Source organism: Vanessa atalanta, chromosome 30 (genome assembly GCF_905147765.1).
Source record: "Vanessa atalanta chromosome 30, ilVanAtal1.2, whole genome shotgun sequence".
Taxonomy (NCBI): domain Eukaryota; kingdom Metazoa; phylum Arthropoda; class Insecta; order Lepidoptera; family Nymphalidae; genus Vanessa; species Vanessa atalanta.
This window is the reverse complement of record NC_061900.1, coordinates 3,814,607-3,827,986: the sequence shown is the minus strand read 5'-3', so window position 1 is coordinate 3,827,986 and position 13,380 is coordinate 3,814,607. Positions and strand designations below refer to the sequence as shown.

At 32.3% G+C, this 13,380-nt stretch overlaps 1 protein-coding gene across 2 annotated transcripts in view; it reads left to right on the top strand.

Annotated features, from left to right (window-relative positions):
• Window positions 1-13,380, top strand: part of LOC125075286 (serine protease snake-like) — a 29,244-nt gene that overhangs the window by 7,209 nt on the left and 8,655 nt on the right. Inside the window, exons 1-2 of one of the 2 annotated variants that reach the window (XM_047687007.1) lie at window positions 2,550-2,680; window positions 10,995-11,074. In XM_047687007.1, the coding sequence (XP_047542963.1) occupies window positions 11,014-11,074 (61 nt within the window). In that variant the 5' untranslated portion in view covers window positions 2,550-2,680; window positions 10,995-11,013. Of the gene's footprint in view, window positions 1-2,549; window positions 2,681-10,994; window positions 11,075-13,380 lie in introns of those variants that run through there. The other variant, XM_047687009.1, reaches the window with a different exon arrangement.

The window sequence follows — 13,380 nt, the reverse complement described above, 5'->3', positions numbered from 1 at the left end:
GTTAACTCATTGGAATCTCTGCCCCTCACTTGGAGGCCCGGGGCAGTTGCCGGCCGGTCCTGTCGGCAACGATCATTTGTGGGTATAATTCGCACCCAGTATAGGGCATACCAAGGATGTAACTTTGTTTAAATATTGAAGAAGAGTACTCAGTTTCATTACAGTGGTGGCACTTAATATAGTTTGTTAAAAGACAATTCAAAAGTGCTTGTAATAGCCTACTTCAATAAAGTATATTTTGATAATACATACGTCATAACAAATAAGATGGCGGCGTCATGGTAGCGAGGTAAACTAATTTATTGTGTTGTGCACTCAGTAGTTACGTAGAAGATCAAGTAATTATTCATTTAACTAAAAGATGGCGCTTATATACATAATAATTTCGACAATCTTGTCTCGAGTCAAGTCTCGACCCAAATCGAAAATTTCTTAAATAAATCTTCGAGGATTCGAGACACGAGACGTCCCCGGATCCAAACCTAAATACTACCGAAGATACGATTAAAACAATCATATAATTTACGGCATCGTTTTACATACTGAAATACCTTGAAAGAAAATTGAAATTACCAATAATAATCTGTTACTATTGCGTCTTACGCGAAACTTCGCGTCTATTCAAAATATTTTTCTAGAAATTTCGAAAACTGCGACAGTTTTTGTTTTGATTCCATTTCATTGTCAAGCTTGTCACTAGTACGTTTGGCGCCAAAATTATTAAACCTTTTTTGAGTGAAATTTTTAATGTCAAATAGTATGTTTGTAATACATTTTGAATTTTACGATAACAATTTACATTAATTTTGTTTATGTTTTTCATTTTTTCATTATACAGTCGTAGTGCCGCTCTCTAACCGACCGGTACCTTTTTCCTTCCTCTAAAATTAATTATTTGTTAAATTATAACAATTTAGTAAATTGCACTCAAAAATCCTCTTTAATTTCTGCACATCTCCGGCTGGAGCTCTTCAAAATGAGATTAAGACCGATTCTTTATGAGCAGCTATCGTCCCATAGTCACTGGGACGTTGTTTAATAATAAACAGAGTCGAACTCAAAGGACCCCAAATCATGGGATTTCGTGAAAAATTTGGTCTTTCCAAAAAAACCATTGAATAATTATAAATGGGTATTTTAAAATCAAAACAAAAATACGCTTACCGCATTACGGTAATAAAACAGCGCTGTGGGAAAATACTAGTCGTGTAAAAACTTGAATTCATCCTGTTACAACTTAAGGCTGCTCACAGACGGAGCGTTCAAGGGACGTTCATAAAACACTTCTATATATATATATATATGATATATCACTAATATAATAAATAAGAAAGTAACTCTGTCTGTCTATCATGATTTTACGGCCAAACCAATAAATTCTAGTTTGATGGAATTTGGTGAGAAAAGCAAGATCCAAGGAAGGATCTTGTGTACTGTATACTTGTTGACTTCGAGGCAGGATATATTACGTACACACATATATAATTGTATTTAACTAACATGATAGTATTTTCCAAGCCAGTTCAATACTGTTTTTTGGCTTTTTTTCTCTTGTGGTTGGGTTACACTTAATTCTTTCAATTATATTTACATAACAAGCAACGGACATATATTAAAAATGCAATATCACTAACATCTTCGCCTCAATCAGCTTCGCTATTAAAAAAAACACGTTTACAACACAATAAATAAAAACAAAATGTGCGGCGTCTTGGCACGCCCGACAGAATTGATAACTTAAACTAATCTAATTTAAACTATTTAATATTGAAATTGTTTAACTCGAGATAAGCTTAGATTATTACTTAAATTTTATGTATATTAATATGACAATGTAAGGAAAGATTATTTATTAATATAATCTTTTATTGATTTTAAAACATATTTTATTCTTAGTTACAGTTCTTGAATATGTACATTAGAATTTTGTGTGTGTACATTATTAGTATAATTATTGCCTACCTACCGGTGTGTGTATAAGGGAAAGGGAAGTCAGGCAGACTGGCGTAACGCGTTACGTAACGAAGCGGTTCACTCTCCTATAAGAAGTTATTATTTCAACAATTTAAAATATCGATAAAAATAACAAAAAAAAAAAATTCTCAGATTTATTTTTATACGTACACGAGAACTGTATTTAAAAAAAAAAAAAAAATAAACTGTCATGGCTGCCATTAAAATCAAAACCCTTTAAACACAGATTATAAAACATATTAATTTTTACTAACAGTATTTAAAACGGGATATTTACCATGTTTTTTACGTTCACGAGAACAAGACATTCGTAGTTAATGTCGAAATATCGAGCTCCACCAAATAAAAATAAAAAAAAATTAAAATACTGTTAGTAGTAAAAATAACCATGTTAATTTAAAATCTTATATCTTAATTTTTTTTTCCATTTAATACAAAGTCTAAAAATATATCAAACGGCCAACATTACCAGACGAGTCACGTGACTTTACGACTTTTCGTAGCGTCTTTTAGCTGCGTGTGTAACCCGTCTTAGTATCTCGACTAACTAAGGAAAATACTCAAACAAAATAAACCAGTCCTACATGAGAATAACACACGTTAAAAGCAGACGTGTGGTCGTATACTCGGATTTATATATAAATAATTCGAATCAGTATTATATTGAAGCAATTATTAACATAGTGTAATAAACAAAGGATTTCCGGTAAGATATTTTATAATTTTAACATTAAAACGTCGTAAGTTATGTATTTTTTATGAATTGAATATCATGTCGAAATAAACTTTGTTAAATAAGGCGTATTACAAGATTATATTAATGATAAAAAAGCGTGGACTTAGTATTCATCTTCTTTACATAGTATAAAACAAAGTCGCTTTCTCTGTCCCTATGTCCCTTTGTATGCTTAAATCTTTAAAACTACGCAACGGATTTTGATGCGGTTTTTTTAAATAGATAGAGTGATTCGAGAGGAAGGTTTTTGTATATAATACATAGACAATATAGTTAAGTAACACTGATAATTTTAAAAGTTTCTAATGTGATGTTTTAAATTTATACATTTTTTTCGCTTACATTGTAAACGCTGGCTGAACCCTACGAGATAGATCAAAATAATGTACAACAGTATTGTACACCTTAAAACGGTCTTCAAAAAAGTCCGCGATGGTATATGTCTATCTCTTAGGGATTACCCACATTGCACCCGTGCGAAGCCGGGGCGGGTCGCTAGTTTACTTATAAAGTTAATTGTACTTCATTTATATACTCTGTATTTAAAATGGTTGTAAAGTGTAACTGAGTTTCTTGTCGGTTCTTCTCGGTAGAATCTACTTTCCGAAGCGGTGGCATTAAACAGTGTAACAGGACGATTCAAAAGTGCTTTTATGAGGTTACTTGAATCAAGAATGTTTTGATTTTGAACAAATTTACTGTTTTTGTTTGTCTGTCTGAACACGATAGATTCACGCGATGATTTAGGAGTATAATTCATAAAAGTTTAGTGTGAATTGACTGAAATTATTTTTAAAGATGTCGGAAAAAGTCACGCCGACTGGGATCTAAACTTGAGCGGGGATAAAAAATACGTACTACACTACATAGTATAGAACAAAGTCGCTTCCCGCCGTTTGTCTGTCCCTATGAATGCTTAGTTTTTTTAAATAGTTAGAGTGATTCAAGAGGAAGGTTTAGGTATATAATACATGCATAATATAGTAGAGAAACACTGATAATTTTAGAGGTTTCTAAAGTAATGTCGTAAGTAAACACATTTTGTTGCGCTTACATTGCAAACGCTGGCTGAACGACGAGATAGGTCAAAGTAATGTACTACAGTATTTTACACCTTAAAAAGGTTATATATCTATCTCTTAGGAATAACTCACAATAACCATTTTTTATCTATATTTTTTACGAGATATAATGGCTTATTTATGAAGCGATTTTAAGCAATACAGCATTAATCCTAATCCAATTAAGTACTTAAATACATTGTGCATTTAACATGGATCATTTAAATTAATATTTTCGAAGATGTTACAGATTTAAAACGCAGGGACACAGCGGTTTGTTTAATCTAATGACTAAAAGCTTTGAACGTTGTATATACATTCTGTAGTATATTTAGTATCAGCATTTCACTTAGCTTTGCATTGGACGATGACTACTTTTTTATGCCTAACCTAACGACCAAGCCTTAAAACGCAAACGAATCCCCGCACGAACTCTTGTAAATTATAATCGTATTAAATTAAAATATATACTCACGAGACGTTGATTGATGGAAAGGGTTATTTTGACGGTTCTTTTTTGGTAGAATCTACAATTCAAGTCGATGGTAATTTTACATTTAATTCAAAAATGAAACAACGATTCAAAAACGCTTTTATTTTACTTTAACTGAAACTGCGGCTTTACTCTCCCGAAATTTATTCACAAACAACCAAGCCCCAACCAATATATATATATATACGTAATTATTTATATACGTAAATCCTAAGTGACAACTGGATAAGCGGGAAAATTATATTATACCCTGCTCAAGTTAGTAGTTTATCTTTTTGACAGACGGGCGAGTGATGAGAAACAGAAAATATAACACATAACAGTCGATGGAACGATGCAATGCGTAATTCAAATTATAATTCAATTTTTTTTAACTTATTTTTCTAAAAAGAGTTATATCAGCTAAAGAGACCCCAATCAAAAGGTAACAATAACTTAACAATGATCTTTAATAAGGATTTTTGTAATCGATATTTGTAGCAGTCACTGCCTGTTTCGCGTCCCTACCGTCCGACCGATGTAACATCGTACAAGCGTCTATTATTTTCAGTGTTTCTATTTAAATTTTACTTTGAAGCAATAATATAGAATACAAAAAGTCTTAAAATTTTCGGATAACGCTTGAATCTTTAGGAACTTTTGTATTATATGTATTTTTTTTTTAAATTTTTTACAATTTTTAAAATCCTTACATTAAGAAAATAATAAGTTCGTCTTTGCAAAGTTATGTCGATCAGAAAAATTAACATCTGTCAAAAAGATCAAGCTAACTTGTACAGGATATAACGAGAGTATTTATAATCTTGGAGCTAGAGACTCTCTTCGGGATGTCTTCAACAAAGTAGGAATACTCACTGTTGCGTCACAATATATTGTAAGCCTACCTATTTATATAGATATATATTTTTAAAGGATCATTAGGTAAATTGTGTATAATGTAAGCTAAATAATAAGTCATAATTATCTAATTATAGATTTTTATTGTGTAAAATAACACTTATTATTAATTTAAAATAATTACTAATAAATATATTTAAAATAGCAACACTAGACAAATAAACAAATTATAAATGAGTATGATTGACAATGTGGGTAGTGGGAAGCAGATTGTTCTGGAAGTTATACGGACGCGTCGAAATTGAAGCGAGACAAATAAAATTGTAAAAGTGTAAACCAGTGTGTTTCAATTATTAAAAGTTCTAGCTAAACTGGAAATGTGACTTCAATATTTACAACAATATCGTGTATATTCACAGTAGCATTGATCACTTTGATAGAATCAGTGATAATCATTATATGTACAAGAAGTAAGGATAAGCTTAGAACGCCAAGTTTCCAAGTCAATAAATCATTCTTGGGGCAAGGTATCCGCTTCTATAATAAAATTCCGCGGACATTTTTAACTTTGCCGTTTCATAGATTCAAGTCAATTGTAAAAAATACATTGGTAAAGAAGGCGTATTATTCGATACAAGATTATATTGATGATAAAAAAGCGTGGAGTTAATGCTTGATGACTTCCAGGCAGGAGACATAACATACATATATAATTGTATTTAACTAACATGACTGTATTTTAGGTGTCGAAAAAGAGTAACTACTGAGTTTCTTGCCGGTTCTTCTCGGTAGAATCTACATTCCGCACCGGTGGAAACTTTACTTTAAATAGTTTGTTAAATGACGATTCAAAAGTGCTTGTAAAAGCCTACTCAAATAAAGTATATTTTGATTTGATTTGACAGGACCATTACCAGAAGCCTAAATACTGAATTAATATTTCTAGCATCAGAAATGATTTGTCATACATTACTTTCGTCCCCCTATTTGACCATTACGTATTTCGAAAAACCCATCCTTAGTGCAGACGTGTCATAAGTATTCCTGTGCAAACTCAAGACATTTAAGTACTCATATTTACTTCGTTTGGAAATTTGATTATCTACACAAGTAAATTTCGCGACGATCGTATAAATTGTATCAAATGTGAAATTACTTTATAAGTTAACAGTAAAAGATTTAGAGTGTAAAAGTTTATATTTTCTTTTAACGCAGTTAAAAAAAAACCTTGTTTTTTAGTAATTAAACTCGCATTCTTATTCTCAGTAAGTCCTTTCATTTGATAACCGTATATAGGCAAGCACTAAAAGCTTTCTCCGCCGTATTGGTTTGCAGTGACGTCACTTTATTTTTTGACTTATTCTCAGTAAGCCCTTTGATACCCATATTGTAGTAATTAATTTAAGAAAATTATCCGCCATCTCCTATGATCATCCATGTTTGATTTATAATTACGTCACACAGTTAACCATACATTGTCATCCAAACTGAACATGAATACAAAATTTCAGCTCAATCGGTTAAACAAATCTGCTTCAAAGTTGATTTTCATGCTTTAGAAGTCCACCATATTGAATTAAGAGTGACGTCATATTATTTTTCTAATTATTCTTAGCAAGCTCTTTTATTTGATACCCATATTGTAGGAGTGTAATCAAAATAATTGATCCGCCATCTTAGGTGTGCCGCCATTTTGGATTTAGAATGACGTCACAGTTAGCCATGCATTGTCATCCAATCTGAACGTGTATAAAAAATGCTTCTAAATTGAGTTGCAAGATTTAACCGTACATACTTACATTGCAAGTTAAATAAAAGCTTGTAAAAATTAGTTTTTAAATTATCAAAGTCTGAAAATCTCATCATTTTTATAACTGTTTACTAATATTTTTTTCTATCGTATCGATTTACTTAAAAAGCTGATACAAGACCTCAAGAATCCTACTCAGTAGTTACTACTATTTAAAATGCAATGCAAGTTATCGCGGAAGCGATCGCGATTTAAAAAAAGAAAGAATTCTCTTTTTTTTTTTTTAATCAACTCAATGACAGCTATATAGAGACATCTTCATTCAGCCTAGATATAATTTGAATTAATTTAAGATTAAGATAAATATGACGACTTGTTTAAATCTAAACTAAACTGGTTTTTATAAAACTTTCTTTATTTAAGAATTCATTAAGACTTTCATTTAACAAAAGAAGGTTTTTCGTGACGAAAGATTCTCACACACGAGTTAAGAATGCTAGAAAATTTAAATTTTAAATATTCAATAAATCCTATACTAAGTATTTTAATCCATAAACGTTTTAATAAAGTCAAACACAATGTCTTCACTATCGTTGAAACCACATTAGACGAATAGCAATTGTTTATACCCCTTCAAGTATTAGAAAAAAGCTGATGATGCGAAAACGGCTGAATTTTTTTTGTCCGTAGCTAGAAATTCTGTCACGTCACCTTTCAAAAAAGAAAAAAAAACTTTGTTTGGATGTAGATTGACACACATAAGTCAAGTTTACAGCTACTTTTATTTCGTCCAGGGTTAAAAACAAAAGACGTAACCCTACTAGGGGTTAATTTTACTAATTTTTTAAAGAACGGTCACAAACAGCTTATTAATTTACATCGGATCCAACTATGAACGAGCCGCATCTATGTGGCTTTTATTTGTTCCAAAAAAGCATAGACAAATTAATAATTAATCGCCAAACGCCAATGGCAAAATAATGATCATTTTACAATAAATAAACCTTTCAAAAACTATTCGGGGTGACAGTTGACATATAATTTTTTTTTATTGGCAAACGCTCGATTCAGTAACGCTCTAAATATTAAAAATATCTTTTTTTAAGTTCAAACTTAAATTAAATTTCAAGTGATGATTGATAAATTTATTTATACAAAAATTAATTAAACCTCTAATCTCAAACACCTCTTCTCCATCGCACGTGACAGCGATATAATCTGTGCCCTATAGACATATTATATTAAAAAAAAGCCTGTAATTATTTGTCAAATGAATCATTTAAAAAACCAGGAACTATGAAGGTCAAAGTCATTGAAAATTTTGCAAAAGTAATCTGTAAAATAATGACAAATTGTCATACGTTTTGTATTTAATAAAAGAATCGCAACATGGCGCAGATGGGAATGTGGTCATGAGGACATTTTTCGTTGGTCGTTATTAATTCACACACTTTCTTTCAAATCGGACTGGCGACCTCAAAACATACATTTGTCAGAGATTTCGAATTGAGATTTTATTTTAAAATTTTTTCGTAAATCTTTATATTATTAGGTACCATTTTAAATTAAATATAAATAAAATTTAAATAATTAATATGTTACAACAAAATCAAAGTTAATTCAAACCATATATTGAAAGCACTTTATGTAAACTCAGAAGAATAAATTTATTCCTGAGTATTTCTCGCCCAGTAAAAATAAAAGAAAGTAAATTAATTTTGCCGCCATTACGACCACCTGTCAAAGTTAATTTGGTACAGATTAAAAAGATAATGTTTAAAATACAAAGTGACAGATAGTCGTCAATACTTTAAAGATAACTGTTTGTCTCCTGCGGCTTTTCATTTAAGGTTTTATGTCCTTGGGATTCAAATTTACCGATTTCATTGACGTATATTTCAAAAAACAAATTTGTTAATTAAATTCAAAGCAACAGATACACATACAGAGCAACTTTCGCATTTATAATATTAGTATAGATCGTGACCTTTATCCACTTTATGTCAAATTTCGATTACGGTGCGACATTTTTTTAGTGCCAAGAGCGCTAAGGTTGAATACGGCACTGGATATAAGGAATGGTTGTTGTTTTTTAAAGCACTAATTAGGACGTTACTGACTTTCCATGAATAGGCCATTTACCAGTGTAGCCAGGGCCGGTTCTACCATATGGCTTTTTGGGCTTCAGCCCAGGGCCCCGTGTATTCAAGGGGGCCCCAGATAAGTCAAGTCAAAGTCAAAATAAGACGATAATGCGAAAGAATCCATGACTAAACTAAACAGATCGTATGGTTTGCAGCCCTGCGAGTCCTGCAATTAATCAAACCCATTTAAGTAATTTAATTCAAGTCTACGTTAAGATATGTCTTAGGTGGGCCCCTAAGTATTGTTGGCCCAGGGCGCCCTAAACTTACAGTCCGGCCCTGAGTGTAGCTACCTCATTGAATTAAAAAAAAAAAAAACACATAAAAACTTATTAAACAATAACATTTACAAAATTTAGATAGAAGTAGTTTTATACGTCGTGATATTTACTTTATTATTCAACGAGCTAGTTTTAAATACAAAACAAGGAAAAACTTGTATTCACTTCGTTTCTCATAAATATAATTAAATGATCAATTCTTATTATAGTCTTTGGTCTGAGTACAGTTTTGTTTGCTGAATGTTAAAATCATCTTATAAAATTCCGTTATAATATCATAAAGGGTATGATACATATCCGACTCTATTCCGGTTCGACTATTCCTCACAGTAATTAGACTTAGCTAAATTTAGTATTAGGTATAATCACTTGAAAAATAACTTTAATATATAATCAGATATTCTCTATGCAAAAACAAAGTCTTTTTTTGTGGTAAGTGGTCACTACCGATCATAGACAAAGGCGCTGTAAGAAATATTAACCATTCCTTACATCACCTATGCGCCACCAAACTTGGGAACTAAGATGTTATGTCACTTGTGCATGTGATTACACTGGCTCACTCACCCTTCTAACCGGAACACAACAATACAGAGTAATGTTATTTGGCGGTAGAATATCTGATGAAGTATTATAAATATATATTTTTGCGGTTTCGGTTACGGATATTTTTCTATTTCGGATATCCAATTATTTCGGTTACGCATCCGGAGCTCCATAACATCCCTTACTTTGTCCGGGTGAAATAAGATTTTTATTTACTTCCATGCCCACTACAAATGCACACAAAAATATCGTCCAAACGTTTAGGAGCAGTTCACTCACAAACACGCATTCAAATTTTTTTTATATTACTAGGGACCTTCCCCCCCCCCCCCCTTCGCACGGGTGCAATGCTGATACGTAATATACTACGGAATGTCTTTCTTTATATAAAACGTTCACAGCTTTTTTATCAGTAAACAATACAAACCGCTATGTCTCTGCATTTTAAATCTGTAATATTTTCGAAAATATTCATTTAAATTACATACTGTCAAGGGCCATATTGATCTATATTAAATGCACAATGTATTTAAGGTGCTTAATCGGATAAGGATTATTGTTGTATTGCTTAAAATCGCTTCGAAAATAAGCCATTATTTATCGTAAAAAGTAAAGGGTAAAAAATGGTTATTGTGTGTTATACCTAGAGAGAGAGATAGACATATACTATGACGGACTTTTTTGTAAATCTTTTTGAGGTGTACAATACTGTAGTACATTATTTTCTATCTCGTAGAGTTCAGCCAGCGTTTACGATTTAAGCGCAAAAAATGTATTTATTTACGACATCACATTAGAAACCTCTAAAATTATCTGTTTCTCTATGTATGAATCACGCTATCTCTTACAAAAACCGCATCAAAATCCGTTGCGTAGTTTCTAAGCATACACACGGACAGACAGACAGCGGGAAGCGACTCTGTTTTATACTATTTAGTGACGACAGGCTGATATTTAATAAAACGCATTTTGATACAGTGTGCAACAGAGATGCAAATAGTGTGCAAGCAAGATGGCGTGATTAGTCGTCATATATAAATATTTTCTTTACTAGCGCCGGTAACGTCTAAAAAATCTCGCTATAACCAGTACAGTGAGATCATTTTAATGAATATAGTAATAAAACCTGTTTTAACTCGGCCTTTTTGTTCATAATTCTTTTTTTTTTTCAGGTGTAAATCTCCGGGGAAGATGCTACTAGCGTTATGTTTTTTAGTTCTTGTAAGGGCCCAACTCGGAACTTCGCAAAATGGTAAGTTTTAATAACTATGCTAATATTTGCAACATTACATGTATATATTTAGGTTACAACACATCAAAACACACACACAACACAATTTTTAGTTTTAGTTAGGTGTGGCAGCAGGGCCGGACCGTAAGTTTAGGGAGCCCTGGGACTAGCACTACTTAGGAGCCCACAGAAAAATATGTTATAGTTGCCAGGGGACAGTTATGATCAGTATTTAGTGTAAATAATAACTAAACATTATTGATAATTATACCTCTATACTCTACTCCAGCCATAACAGGAAAATAGCCAAATAAACAAGATTTGACAGCAAATTGACGCGATGTCATTGGTCGAGAGCTCGATTAATCTATGATATTCATTATGGATTTGTGAAAAAATGCCGTTTTGAACGTCGACGAAACTCTCATCGAACTTAAATTAAGATAAATTTATTTTATTTATTTATTTACTTTATACACAAGTTTTATTTACATTTTTTAAATCAGCCCTGAATTCCAAATTAACTTTCGCTGTGTTTTGGAAGTCAGTTCCTTCGATGGTAGGTTTACTTTATAAAGTAAATGACGATTCAAAAGCCTACTTGAGTAAAGTATATTTTGATTTGATTTAATCCCAGATGTTAGTTTAAAATTAATTGAAAAAAAAAATAGTAAAAATAAAAATAATAATTAAAAACACAAAAACAAATTGTTTACCAATCTAAGTAATTAATAAAATATTAATCACAAACTCTTAGTAGTGCACAATATAGCTGAATTATTAGCGAATCGCATGAAATACGTAAATCTAAGGTTTGTTTATCTTTATTCCTATTAAAATTAGTCTATATATAAGTCGGTATAAATATGAGGTTTTATGAGTCGCTTCAATTTAAATTTGTACTATAAATTTAAATTGAAGAAGAGCCGAGATGGCCCAGTGGCTAGAACGCGTGCATCTTAACCGATGATTTCGGGTTCAAACCCAGGCAGGCACCACTGAAATTTCATTTGCTTAATTTGTGTTTATAATTCATCTCGTGCTCGGCGGTGAAGGAAAACATCGTGAGGAAACCTGCATGTGTCTAATTTCAACGAAATTCTGCCACATGTGTATTCCGCCAACCCGCATTGGAGCAGCGTGGTGGAATAATCTCCAAAACCTCAAAGGGAGAGGAGGCCTTTATCTTAGCAGTGGGACATTTACGGGCTGCTAATGCTAAAAAAAATGCTATAAATTTTATTACTGTTACTTAAATTATTTACTCCTTATTTTCTGAATATTACGCAAACGGCTACCGCAGAAATTGACGATTCAATTCAAAAATTTAAACAATTGTAAAACGCAAAATCGAGTTCAATGATCCATAATACAATAATTGAATTACAATTCTTATTTGTAGATGCGATAAGATTTAATTTTCCTTACCGCAAACGTCATTAGTGGTTTCAACGGCTACATTTTATGTATGTAAACATATAGATTAGTCATTAAACATTATGCACAGTTAATAATGAAACCCAATTCAAAATATTACGCAAGAGAAGCGCCCGTTTGAATGACAAAATGGTGATTTCCTCTCCACCAAAAAATATAACTTTGAGAGACCTTCTGGGGTCGCCATTACCTACATCAACCAGACTGTCATGGCGTATACATAACCAGAATATCCTTGGGTTACGATACGCTGTTCCTTTAGAGCAAGCGAGTTTGACTCTGCCTTTTGATTACAATTAATTCAAAAAAGTGACTTATTACTGACTTAACCTCAATCGATATTCATAAATATACGTAAGAAGTATTCATTGAGACCATTCCAAAGAACTCAAGTACGTACTTCGCTGTAAATTGGGGAGTTGGGTCTCTTATATATATATTGGACAACATCACATACATTACTCTGATCCCAATGTAAGTAGCTAAAGCACTTGTGTTATGGAAGATCAGAAGTAACGACGGTACAAACACCTAGACCCAAGACAACATAGAAAATTAATGAACTTTTTCTACATCGACCCGGCCGGGAATCGAACCCGGGACCTCAGAGTAGCGTACCCAAGAAAACCGGTGTACACACTACTCGACCACGGAGGTCGTCTCTTGGTACCAGATGCCGCATCATCAACATTAGCAGCCTGTAAATCTCCCACTGCTGATCTAAGGCCTCCTCTCCCTTTGAGTAGAAGGTTTGTAGTATATTCCACCACTCTGCTCCAATGCGGGTTGATGGAATACACATGTGGCAGAATTTCGTTGAAATTAGACACATGCAGGTTTACTTACGACGTTTTCCTTCATCGAGCACGAGATGAATTATAAACACAAAT